The sequence below is a fragment of the Phyllostomus hastatus genome, unplaced genomic scaffold (genome assembly GCF_019186645.2).
Source record: "Phyllostomus hastatus isolate PE091 unplaced genomic scaffold, TTU_PhHast_1.1 phas_contig_80, whole genome shotgun sequence".
NCBI lineage: Eukaryota > Metazoa > Chordata > Mammalia > Chiroptera > Phyllostomidae > Phyllostomus > Phyllostomus hastatus.
The window spans coordinates 23,968,091-23,981,527 of NW_025333960.1; the positions used below are offsets into that span (position 1 = coordinate 23,968,091).

The following is a 13,437-nucleotide window of genomic DNA, read 5'->3' on the forward strand; positions in this document are numbered from 1 at the left end:
AATTGTAACATTTGGCCATCTCGTGTACGCTGCTCGCCATGTGATTTAGCTGAAAATACCTCAGGTACAGGAGTGCTCTGCCTGGGAGGGAAGAGAGCAGTGCTCCCTGCCCTGACGGCCGTTAAGCACTCACCGTTCAGCTCTTTAGGTATACTTGGGAATGGTCAAGGTGTCTTCAAATTTTACAGAGATAAAGATTCTGCATTTAATTTACCCAAAGTAAATACACGAGCCTGCATTAAAGGATTTTTATTACGCTAACAAACATGATGTCAAGGCAAATACCCTGTGCACATATAATTTGCTTCCAACTTAGCTTTTATTTATTAGCTGCAATAAACTGACCTGGATAAGTAGTATATCCTTTTGTCTAAAGGCCCCCACAAATATTACTGTCTTAGAATAATATGTTAAAAATCCTATTTTTTTAAAAAATAACTTAGTGTGGACATTTGACTTCCAGAGTCATAAAAATAAAATAAAACAACAGATGCAGATAACTGGAACAATGATAGAAAACCAAACACCTACATGGGAATGATAGAAGACCTAGTAAATGTGAATTTTTCACCTAAAAACATTTTTTTTAAAACAAGAGGGATACAAAAACCGAAAACAGGCAGAAACGGCAGGTATGAAGGAACTCCCAGACAGCAAGGCATGGTGCACGGGTCCACGTTTCTACGTTTCACCTTGCTCCAAACACACAGCAATAGTAATCAAGTAGTTTGAGTTACAACAAAACAAGACAAAATCTAGGCAGGCTCAGAAATAAGATGAATATCCAGAAATGGGATTAATATAAGTTGCCCCCTGGATAGGAAGCAAGCAGGGGCGACTGGAAGTTCAGTTTGCAAAGTAAGGGTGCTTGAAGGTGTGAGGAGGTAGGGCACAGCATCCAGGATGCCACCTGATACCAGGGCTGGGGGGTGGGGGTGGGGGAGTTTGTACAAGGGCAGGATGAGAGATGAAAACCAAAATCCTACTCACAAGGAGTCTGACATCCCCAAATCATTGCACATCAAAAAATCGAATGCTAAGGAAGCTGACAAAATCAACACTTGGAACCTAACAGACTGCAAACAAGATTAATTTCATGGAACATTCTTCTGGGACTCCTGATCCCACTGGCCATCCTTTTTCATCTCTGTAAGATGCTTCGAGGTTCAGTCCAGGAACTTCCCAACATTCTCACCTGAGGTGATTTCAGGCAGACCAAAGGTTTTTAAAACTACAGGTAGAAAGATGAATGTTGCATACATATGGACTAATCCTGACCGTCCCCCTGAGATCTAGATTTCTACATCCAACTGCCTAGTTGCTACCTCCACTTGGATATCTAGCAGGCAACTCACATGGAACAGGCACGAAAGCCAATGCTTGATTACTCCTGCCTCCAGGCAACAAACTCAGTTTCAGCCCAAACGCTCAGACTACAAGTCTACGAGTTGATCTTGACTCTTGTCTTACTCCAAATGTAATCAATTTGAAAGTGTTGTCAGCTCTACTTACAAAATATGGCCATTTCTCATCACCTCTACTGCTGCCATCTAATCACCAGCCATTATCTGTACTAAATCATGTCTAGAGCCTCTAAGTGGCCTATCATTTCCACTCTTCATGACACCTATAGTGGCCTTTTAAAAACATAAATTAGATCCTGCCAAACAAAATCCTCAACAGAGAACCAAATCCTGAACAAAAGCCTCTGGCCCTGCAACCCCCTGTCCTTGCTTTCTCCCCTAGCCCACTGGGCTGCTGCAGCCACATAGGCTGGCTGTCTTGTGACTCCTCCAGCAAGCCAAAGTCATTCCTGCCACAGGTCCTTTTCTGAATATTTAAAATATCACACAATGCAGGATGGTGGAGAAGAAAGAATAAAAGAGGAGAGGAGGCAGAGAGAAAGAGAGAGAGGGAGAGAAAACTTGGAAAACCAGCAAGAGATTCAATTCACTGTCCAGATAAAAGATTAATAGGGTCATTTTGGTCTTTTATGAGCTTTATCACTAGCTAAGGTTACCTTTCTTTAATTTTTTCAATTTTCTTCCTTTCTTTTCTTTACTGGTCACTGGTATTCAATGGGTGATTGGAGTTGACTTTTTTCAGCCAAGCCAAATAATGAATAAAATGAACATGAGATCCTCTTTTTACTTATTAGCTAGTTTGACTAGAGATGAGTGATATAAATCATAAAATGCATGGGGGAGGGGTATAGCATGCCGTGCTTCTTAATAAGAGCTAAGCAAATAGAGAGGCAGCAAACAAAAGTGTTTTGATGTTTGCAATATAATTGGTACAATGACCATAATGTGTAGCCCTGGCTGGGATACTGCTGAATAACCATAGTCTGTACCCTACTGCACCACAAAGCCTCCCAAACATCACTGGAACCTAGAAACCTGCAGGAGGAATGAACAAATTCCGAGCAGACCCTCAGTTGTAATGGGCAAGGCCAACGACAGTACAGTGTTGAGGCTGTGTTCATTCATGTACATAACCTGGGGACTAGTAAGAATTAAAGGGACTTGTGAGGTCAGTATCTCAACCACCAGTTATAACCTGGCTTCCATGAGAACGTGTATAGGACGACTCTTAATATAAGGAAACAAAGGACAAAGGTGGACATTGCACCCCCTTTCTCAGATCTGACAGCACAAGTATCACTAACTTGTTTTCTATGTATTGTGTGTATTTATCTATCTATCATCTATCTATCAAAGTATAGAGCTTAGTACTATGTTCTGAACAGAGTAAAATTAAATATTCCTCTTATTACTGTCGTTTCCAAGTCAAGAGTTCAGAGTTCAAAGTGTCTGTGATATAACACCTCATTTGGATATTACCCACAATGACCCAAATACTTTCATGTACTTTTATGTTGTTCACACATTAGTTGCTCATTTTTACACATAGAAAAACTAAAGATAACATAATACAAATCACCTTGTCACATTGACAGTGGTGGCATTGATGACGGAAGTTCTTGGGGTCATCTCCAGGAAGACCCAGCTACATTTTAGGACCAAGGGAAATCGCCATTTCTGGCCAAAATGAAAACTAACCACATGATTCCTAGTCTACCATTAAGGTGCACACAGAGATGGAGATGGCAAGGCCCCTGATCTCTAGGAGTTTATATCTGGGAGGGAAGGCCTTTAATAATTAAAAGTAAAACAAAACAACATGTAACAATATGGGCAAAACCAAAACTCTCTACATATATTTTTGAAGGGTGGAAAGGAATCACTGAAAATGGAATGGAGATGGCAGCTGGCTTCTGACCCGGGCACTGAAGGACTTGCAGGACTCCGACAGGCTGAGTGAGGAGGGGCGGAAGCCCAGGGCTTCAGCAGGGACAGCACGGAAGGCTGCCCGCCACAGCGCCTGCGCAGAAGCCAAGGCGTGCAGAGTGTGGTTCCTGGGTTGGCACAACCGTCCCCACTCAACGCCTGTGTTAAGCATGAGTATCTGGGAAGGATTTTATTCCTAGGGCAAATTTGTTTGACTAGGTGTTTTTTAGGACATCTTATCTTTGTGAGGGAGGAATTTTTATGGACTAAAGTATCTTACTGAGAAGAGCAGTTTTCAGTTAGGCTGGAATCCACCAGGCTGAAAGTGGAAATGTCAACAACGGCACAAACTAAAGATCTAATTACTGATGCCCAAGAATCGGCTCACAGAACTTAGGGGCAGTGTGTGTGTGACATGCATGTCTGACAGTAGGATTAAGTGCTAAAATGTAAATGTCATTGCAGTTTTTAGAGAAAGGCTTAGCATTTCCCCCTTTCCTGAGCCCATGGGTTAGACCTGTTAATGTGAGAAAGACCATTAGTGGCACTTTTTAAACAGGGATTATTCAGAAATACACAATCTAATATGCAAGATGTGATTATAAAGAAATGGGGTTGATTTCACAAATTACATAGAAAAATCAGATTCATTATATAACAAGCACACCTTGTATAAATTACAGTCCATCCAACAGGGGCCCTAAATATGCACTTTAATTTGGAGTACAGTACAGGAGTAACTTCACCATCTAATGAGATGAATTATTAATAAAGCTAAAGGATACTAAATAAAAACCCTGCTTTGTACAAAGGTCAACTCTAATCTCATGTATTTTATAAGTAACCTTCCATAAAACACTATAATTTTATATGCAATTGAACAGTACTCTCAACTAGTCTGACACAGTGTTCTTTTCTTTAAACAGGAAGAAATGGCGTTAATAATGAGATTTTTATCATTTTTTCTTGTTTGGTAAAAACTTAAAATAAAATTTAAAAATCAGTGGGCTATAGCCAGTAAGGTCAGTTTTGCTTGTAGGCCTGCTGCATGGGATCCTTCTCTCCACAGGTCTGAATCTTCACTCCTTCAGCGGGAGTGGGAGGGGCCCTCCCTGGATGACCGTTACCTCTGAAAGCACTAACCATTTGCACAGATCGTCTAAAATTCAACATCAAAACAGGCCCCTGAGTGAGTATCACTACTGTCACTTGTACTCAAGCAATTTTGCCTTGTTTTTGTTTTTCTTGTTGTTGAGTAGGTAGTAAGTAAAAATACAATGGATTCTTTGAGCCATAAAGCAAAGGAGAACTCCTACAGGAATAAAACTGTTTGCAATGGATCTTTTGTAGTTTTTAAAAAGCAATAAATCCCTGGCCAAGTTAAAACCCAAACATCACATTCCATGTATAATATATAAAAGGATAGCAATAGCTACAGGGAGAAAAATCACTGCAATTATTCGATGGTTACTCTTCTCTTCAACAGATTAACAAATCTCATTGGCATTAATAAATTGTAATGTATAACCTGGATGCTTCTCTTTGTCATCACAAAAAGCAAAAGCAGCTCAAGTTATTCTGCTTGAAAATAACTTTTCCTAGAGTAGACCAGTCACCATCTTCCCAAAACCAGATTTCAGCCACTCATTTCATCACTCAGTGTCACAATGAGTGTACATCCTTGGAGATCAAACCACACTATCAATATTTTAAGTTTCAAGTTCTGTGCATCATCCCCTTTGAAAATAGTGAATGTTAATGAGAAAAAGTAAACTCAAAATTCTTTAGAACAGTTCTTTAGAACTACTTAGTAAAGAATACAAAACAGGTGTAACTTTGGAAAATAAAAATATGCATTCAAGACAACTAAGGATACAATCCATGATTTCTAATTTACAATTTCGATGGGATAAATGCTCTTCAGCAAAGATAAACTGAAGACCTACAAATTCCATTGGAAGATATATGACAAGAAAACCAATATGACTGTACCTTGGGTTTAAGTTATGACGGTTGTTAAGTTAACGTTTACATGACATATTTTATTTTTAAAGTTTCTAATAAAATAAACTCAGCATCTGGTATAAAACAGAAATTCTCTACTCAATTCTTATTCTAGTAGCCATACATAAGCATTCAACTGCAAGTTTTGGTTTTTAATACATAGTATTCTTTTTCGCAGGTTCAAAGTCACTTTTTTAAACAGTCTGTTTTATATGTACACACTACCTTTGGATAATTAATTATTTCATGGATTACAGTTCAGACTTTAAAATAAGCAACTTTGTTGACTATCTTATTGTTTTCCTAGGTGGTTTCAAATCCCCTGAAGTTTACAATACAAATGATATTAACCTTTATTCTTCAGACTTGCAGTGTTATTTTACATTAATAACATAGACCCCTTAATTAAAGAGGACTCACAGTCAAGGACTTTTACATTTGACTTCACTTTGGGGAGTCTATCAAGTTCAAGGTAGAGCCCTCCCCTACCCCCCGAAAAGGAGAAGTATGTTTGTGACACTTTCTTAACCTTAAACATGTTAAGACAACTAAAGACACACTGTGTTTACAGTAACTAGATTTATAAAAATAGAGACATCTGAACTAAAATTTAAAGTGACTTTAATAATGTTTTTCATTTGAATATCTGCCTTGTCCTTTTCCCCATGCCTGAACATATGTGACTTGGTACAAGATAGGAACCTTGAGAGGAACTGAAAATATAAAAGGGAATTGGGCAAGTATTCCGCCACCAAGGAAGTCACAGTCTTATCTAAATTTCTCCAGCAAATAATGTGAAATGAGGTAAAGATCTACACAGTGGGAATTAGGGAAATTAGGCAAAGAAATTTAAAAAATGTTGACATTTAAAAACATGATTAAGTATAGTATTACAAAAAAGTATAAAGTGGGCTACAGAACACATTTCTTTACAAAATTTTACTTTACCTGCAGTTTGTAGGGGAAAAGTTTACCATATAGAGAAAGGGCCAAGCACAACTTGTTGCAAACTGTCCACAGCTGGATTTGAAAATGTGTACCTGGTTTTGAAGTACAAATGTTCAATTCTGCAAGCCTGCACCTCTAATGAAGGCAAAGCAGGAGTACAGCTTTAAAACATTACTTCCATAAACCACCACCCCTGCCCCTACAGAATAGTTTCACACAGTTTTGTGATTGTTTTAGCTGGATTTTAGAATAACAGAAGTTCAGAGAATCACTGAATTCTTTGGTTAAAGTATAAAAATATGCTTTGTACATAAATAAGCCTTCTCATTTTATGCTACTTTGTTTTCCAACTTAACTAAATCACTGTCAGAGGGAATGAGAAGGCAGTTTCTGTTACCTGAAAGGAAAACATGTGATTCCGTTTGGTTCTTCGACTTCTCAGTAAAGATACACACATAGCTCTTTAATAAAAACACACCGTCGAGATTCCACTTCCCAAAATTCCTTCTGCTTAGTGAACAAAGTCATAATAGGTATGTCAGAATAAAAACAAGGATAAAGTTCTTACAGGTTGACAGAAATGCCTATGCAGCTTTTTATAAATGGAATACTGACCGTCAGCAAAACAGAGATTGGTTGATTCAAACAGAACCCATATTACATCTGATTCACTGATCCCTTTCAAATCCTTGCCCCCAACCTCGGAGCCACACAAAACCTCCCTGAGCTCTGCCGGTCCCTTTGTCTGTTAGAAAAACAAAATACAATGTGAGAATAAACTTCTGGGGGATGAAACAGCATTTCTTTCTGAACAAGTATCTCCCTTTTGGTTATTTTAAGATGCATGGCCTATCTTGCTTTCTCAGCTAATAACTATCCATCACCTGTTGCTGAGCAATCTCTTAAGGTAAAACACCTGTAGCTCTCCTAGCTTTCTCTAAAGAACTCAGATGAAAAGTCAATAATACATTTGCTTTGTGCATTCAAAGTCCTTGTAAGATAATTAAGGCTGGTAAGGAGTCATTGGTTTTATATCCTAAATTGGGTATGAATCTGAGATTAAATCTCAAAAGGAATGTGTCTGAGAATACTTGTCAAAAGGCAAAATTTCATAATTAAAGGAACGCACTCTTGTGAAAGGAGAGATGCTAAGTACAAAACATGCCTGAAAATAATTTTGCTAATGGGTAGATACAAGATCCTTGAAGAGTGCTTTTTCTCTCAGTTGTTTATAGATGTTGAACACACCAAGAGACTTCATAAGGTTTCAGATAGGTTTTCTATACAACGTTAGAACTAAGTACTCTTGACGATGGCTTCTTAGATATGTTGTCTTGTTCTTGAACGTCCTCCTTTCAACAATTAACTTTCCAGTTTATACCACATGCTAAAAAGTGAGGTATCACCTAAGGGTATCGAGGGAACTAGTGAGAAAGGCATAGAAATACTCTAGGGCAATCCTGAAACTTGTAGGATTTTGGGGTGAAAACAGAAATGAAGCGAACATTCCAGAAGCAGCAGAGATAATAGATCAGAAGAAGTCTGGCAGATGAAATGACAAAAAAAGAAGAAGAAAAAAAGCTAAAGCCAGCCATTGCTTAAAACACAATTTATATGGGATATAGTGGGAAATACATCCATAAATTTAATATGGACACATTGCAGAGGATTTGCAAAATCCCAGGAGACAGATGCTGAAGGTTTAGGGGCAGGGGATGTGAAGGTAGTGTTTTGGGACAAGTGACCTAACAAATGTACAAGCTGAATTATAAATGAAAACCCAAAACTGGCCAAGTACTGAAGACATTAGTGTGTGAGCCTAAACTAAACGAAGAATCTGAGCAGAGTAATGGCAACAGGGATCCGAACAGAAGAAATTCATATCCGATGAAGTGGCGAAGAAAGAATGCAGAGGAACTGATAACTCATCAGATGTGAGGACAAGGAAGGGCTACTAAAGGAAAGGGAAGAGTCAGAAGGAATTCCAATGTTCTGAGTCTAACTTGACTGGTAGAAAGATGAATGGAAATGGGTTAAATTTGAAGGAGGAAATAGTTTTATGGCAGACTGCTTTTTGAGCGCTGCGGATTTAATTGATCATTACAAAGATACGTGAATTGCACACGTTCTGACTGCCTGACATTGGGCTAGGTGTGGAAGATTCATAAATTACCAAACAGACCTCACCTGGAAGAGTTCCTAGTCTGATTATAGAGATAGACACACAAATCATTTGCCTAACTGAAGTCATAGGAATGAGGTGAAATCTGTCAGGGAGAAAGTCATGTCTAATCTAAAATGTTCCTGCTGAGATTATCTTGTTTAGCTGACTTATTGACAAAAAACATCTGATAGCCATCTTGTACAGACATCTTTCCCCAAAGATCTGGAAGATGCACTGATGCTAGCCCTCCTCTTACTTTCCTTCCTGCATTTTAATGTATTAGTCTCTTTATTCATGGATCTTTGGTAATTTTTTTTCTTTTGCACCATGTTCTAACCCGCTAGCGCCTTTTTCAAATGTAAAATTTACAAAACAAAAATCCTTCAGCTCAAATGCTGGTGCAGATTAGTGCCGAGAAAACATTTGGGTAGTTAATGAATGCAAAATACTTTTCAGTTTTTGTAACTCCTAAGCAGACTGGGCAATTTCTTGTGAGCTTAGAAATCTTTGGAAGTATCAATATTCATTGAACAAAGAACATCCCATCTCTGGCATTATACACAGGGCAGTGGCCTCTGTGAGTCATCTTCCAGGCTTTGGTCCCCTGCTTAATGCTCTATCAGATTTAGGCATTAGGTATAATGCCACTATGGGTCCCTTTATTTCGGTCCTTACCATAGCCACTTAGAATTGTCTCTGGCAAGCACATACTCTGTACCACTTGGCATCCGCATAAATCACACTTCTGACACATGACGCATGGGATGTCAGGTGTTTGAGGCCAGGACACACTGGCACACTGGTACTCTCTGCTTGGCTGCGCTCTTCCAGTGCTCCTTGCAATCTGCCCCTGGATTTAGGAAACTGGCATTGATATATCAGGGATTCACAGCCATGATCGTATTTGATCCTCACAACTCATTCTAGTCTGAGTAGGCAGCAACTCATATTTCCTTTTCATAAATGAATTAATTATGGCTCAGGGAGATTAAGCAACCTGCCCGAGGTCCCACAATTGTCAAAGAGAACAAACTGCCATTATTAGGGACCAAATGAACTACAAATAATGATAAGTCTCTAGCTCACATTTAGTTTATGGCTTGTTATAATTACCTATTTTCTGCTCTACCAGTCCTAAGTCAGGATTTCAATCTATATCATGGGTTGTTTTTTTTTTTTTTGGTTAAGTTCTACTCATTACTAATTTGTAAGGATAATTCTTCCCCAATTCTACTGGTTATGGGGATAAGCAATTCTACAAAATTTAGTCTCGTGTGACTATGAAACATATTACAGTGAAAACTATAAACACAAAGAAAGCAAAGTTAAGGTCAGTCGACATTTATGGTACAAAAGCAGGCGAGTGTCATGCAACCAACAATGAACCAATGTCTTCTAAGCTATACCTGGTGATCATGCATGCTTTAGTATTGACAACAGCTGATGGACATTGCAAACAACAGAAGGGAATCTCTTTTTGACTAACTGAACCCAAGAAAAAGTTGAAAATAGTTTTTATTATGCTAACATCTTAAAATGTCGCCGCTGAGGAATAAATAACTGTTTTCTCAGTTGGAGCCAATGAGGCTTACTGAAGGTCGACTGAGCATTTGCGCACAGGGCCTTGGAGTTAAGTATCCAGCAAGAGTGCAGCATGCTGTGGTCCTTTCCAGTTGCTTAGTTTTATAGCTAAGCTACTGCTCTGTAGCAAAGGAATGATCCCAGCTTTATTGCCTGATCAAAATAACAATAGGACCACCATATCTTATTGCTCTATAGCACTTCCCCAGTTATAAAACTGCCTTCACATAAGCAGAGGGCAAATTATGATTTCTGATATGGCAGTACTCCAAAGACCCTATGCAGTGGGGCACAGTCCACCACATTAGCAAAAGAATTAACTCATATTCAAGTAGCTAAAATGCTGTGATGAACAGATCATGTTAATTTTCTTAGCTCTGCATGCTACTATAAACAGTGTTCTTACAATCTACATTCAACACAAATGCTCTTGGTTTTACCACTTGTTAACAAGTGCCATGAACAAAACTATTCACAAATAGAAAAACTGGCAACTACTTGAAAAACAGCAGATGCAAAAAGCAAAGAAAAACAGTAAAAAGTGGAATTTGAACCAACAAGAGTCCAGCTGAGCTTTGGTGCAGAATTCTGCAAACCCTCACTATGGTAAATACTGCCCTACTCTGTGTAACTATGATAAATACAGAAAACCAAGATGGATAACTCCAGTCCTGACCCTGCAGAGACTCACAGTTTAGTGAAAGAGCAACAAATGCCAAGGATTCCAAGTTCATTGTTCTCATATCAAAAGATCTTTGGCCCATTGATTCAGCGATTATGCCAGACACATAACATACACCATGGCATTTAATCCTAAGAGCAACTCTACAAGGTAGATGTTATTTTTGAAATGGGAAAAAAGAGTCATGGAGAGATAAAGTACCAGGTCCAAGGTCACACAGCGGTGGAACTAGTATTTGAACACGGCTGTGTGATTCCCGAACCTTTCAGTTACCGGAGAGAAGTCCATAGAGAGAAGTTGAGAGTAAATACATGAGCTGCCAATTCATATATTCATGAATGAAAGTATTTTTCTTTTAGGAACTGCACTAGATTATACATATATAAAATAATAAAAATCTTATTTTTTACATTCTTGAAGCGATCTCTTTTAATTGATATGTTTATAAAATGGTTTTTTGAAGTGAAAAAAATCTGCCCATTCTACTTAAAATAAGGTATCCAAAGGCACTGGGGAGTCATAAGTATTTTTCAATTTTCTGAAAAACAAATCAGAATTCATTTAATTTCTCACTGGAATTGTATATCACATTTCTCATGAAATAAGGAAAATGGATTTCTAATGAATACTTTCTACTTTAATCAAAGCCTAAATCAGACCCCAGACTCACCAGGCAATGGGAAAAAATGGACAGTCAGCAGGAGTCTGTGTTTTCAGTGGATAAGTGTCCATGACAACAGGAAAAAATGCCATAGTCCAAGCAACACTGTCAGCAGGCTCAAAGGAATTAAGAAGAGAATTAGCCTGGAGTTCAATCTACCTCCTTCCTTTCCTTCTTACAGATGCACATTCTGAACAGAATTAAGAAGCATTACAAAAGCATGGACCCGCCTCCACGTCACTTTTCTACCTGTTCCAGAATTGACAGAGCGCTTGTGGGCTAAGTGCTTCCTGACTGGGGCTTTACTACAGTCCTACACGCATTTCCTTGTAATTCATAATCAACTTCCTAACTCTCCAACAACAGTACAAATGAATAAAAGAAAAATATAAATTTATTTTCTGAAATAAACACAGAAGTATATCGTTCCATAAAAATGTTTCTAATGACCTTAATAATTTTACCTTGATTTCATTTAAATATAATTTTCAGCTTCATTGAGGTCCACTGTGATGATTTGGTATATGTATACATTGTGAAAAGATTTCCTTATTTGTTAATTAACACATCTACCACTTCACATATAAATGTAGTTTTTGTAAGAACATTTAAGTTCTACTGTCTTTGTAAATTTCAATTATATAATACAAAGTTACCAACTGTAGTCACCATGTTACACATAAAACTCTCAGACCTCATTCATCTTACAGCTGAAAGTGTTTTTAAAATATAATTTATTGATGAAAGAAATTAATTAACACCATGAAATGATTTTTCTTTTTAGTAGTTTTCCTTAATTTGTATTATGCCCTTTGCAGTTAAGAGATGAGGAACAACTGTGTACTAGAAGGACAATTACCACCATAAAAAGAAAAAAATATGAAAGTATGTGGCTGTTATATTTCAAATATTAAACTGCTAGTAAGCACTTTTATTAACAATATATGTGCTTTCACATTTTATTAACTTGATTTTAAGTTTGTTTCATGGTATGTATGAAGGGAACTTAAAGTTTTGGACATTAGAACAACTGATTTCTCTTTATTAATAGGTGAGCTTTTCTGCTATTACAATACCCAATAATACAGGACTAGAATTACTGACATAATGCTTTATTATTTTAACTTAAAAGTATGCTGAGTTAGAGGTTCTTTGGTGGTAATTCCATCATTAACCTGCCTGAGATGATACCTAAGGTAATTTGATACTTAAACCTGCTCTTGACAGAACGGTGAGATAGCTGGGGTATATACATCGATGGCCTGACATTCTACTCCTGAAGCACTTAAAAATTGTAACATTTATCAAACTCTATTGTTTTTCATGTTGAAAACCAGGAGGCAGCCACCTCACTCTAACCTGTCTAATAAAACCATTCACTCACTCATCAATTATCTACTGAGCACCTACCTTGTGTCAGGCACTGCAATGAGCCCTGGGGACACACAGTAAATGAACACACATGCACACACACAACGTTAAGAACAATTAAGGAAACATTTGCATTGATTAACCAAATTATTACAGAAAATTAAGGTTTTAAAAGTACAGTTTCTCCTTCTTTATGAAGTCTATGAAATGAAGGGGTCTTTATTATTTTCCAAACAAAAATTAATAACATTCAGAACAACTAGAAATAGTAATTTCTGTCAGGAACCCAGGCCTGACATGGAATGGAAGGATGGACTAAGCTCCTCCCTATCGAAGAGGTGAATGTGGAGGGGTCGAGCAAAGAGAAAAAAGGACTCATGGACATAGACAACAGGGTGATAATTGCAGAGGTGGGAGGAGAGGTATAAGGGGACTAAATGGTAATGGAAAAAATACAATAAAGTTAAAATAAAATACAATGTGGATGTATATTTGAAAAACAGGTTTGATTTGGAGAAACTGATGGAGACTTGTGATTTTTAAGGGCATTTAAACAAGTGGTTGACAGCATTGAGTTTTCATTACATTTCATTTTACTTCAAACTTCATGGCTAATCTTCCTGAAATACATATCCCACCAACACTATTCTTATAATTATCTTTTTTTAAAAAAGGTTTTATTTATTTAGTTTTAGAAAGGAGAAGGGAGGGAGAAAAGAGAGGGAGAGAAACATCA

The 13,437-nt window shown here is 37.6% G+C and overlaps 1 protein-coding gene across 2 annotated transcripts in view; it reads right to left on the reverse strand.

Annotated features, from left to right (window-relative positions):
* The window catches only part of CDH2 (cadherin 2), a 207,462-nt gene that overhangs the window by 74,388 nt on the left and 119,637 nt on the right, over positions 1-13,437 (reverse strand). Inside the window, exon 2 of one of the 2 annotated variants that reach the window (XM_045849644.1) lies at positions 6,640-6,752. The exons of the other annotated variant lie outside the window; for it this stretch is intronic. Coding sequence (XP_045705600.1) covers positions 6,640-6,752 — 113 coding nt within the window. The remainder of the gene's footprint in view (positions 1-6,639; positions 6,753-13,437) is intronic. 2 annotated transcript variants of the gene reach the window in all.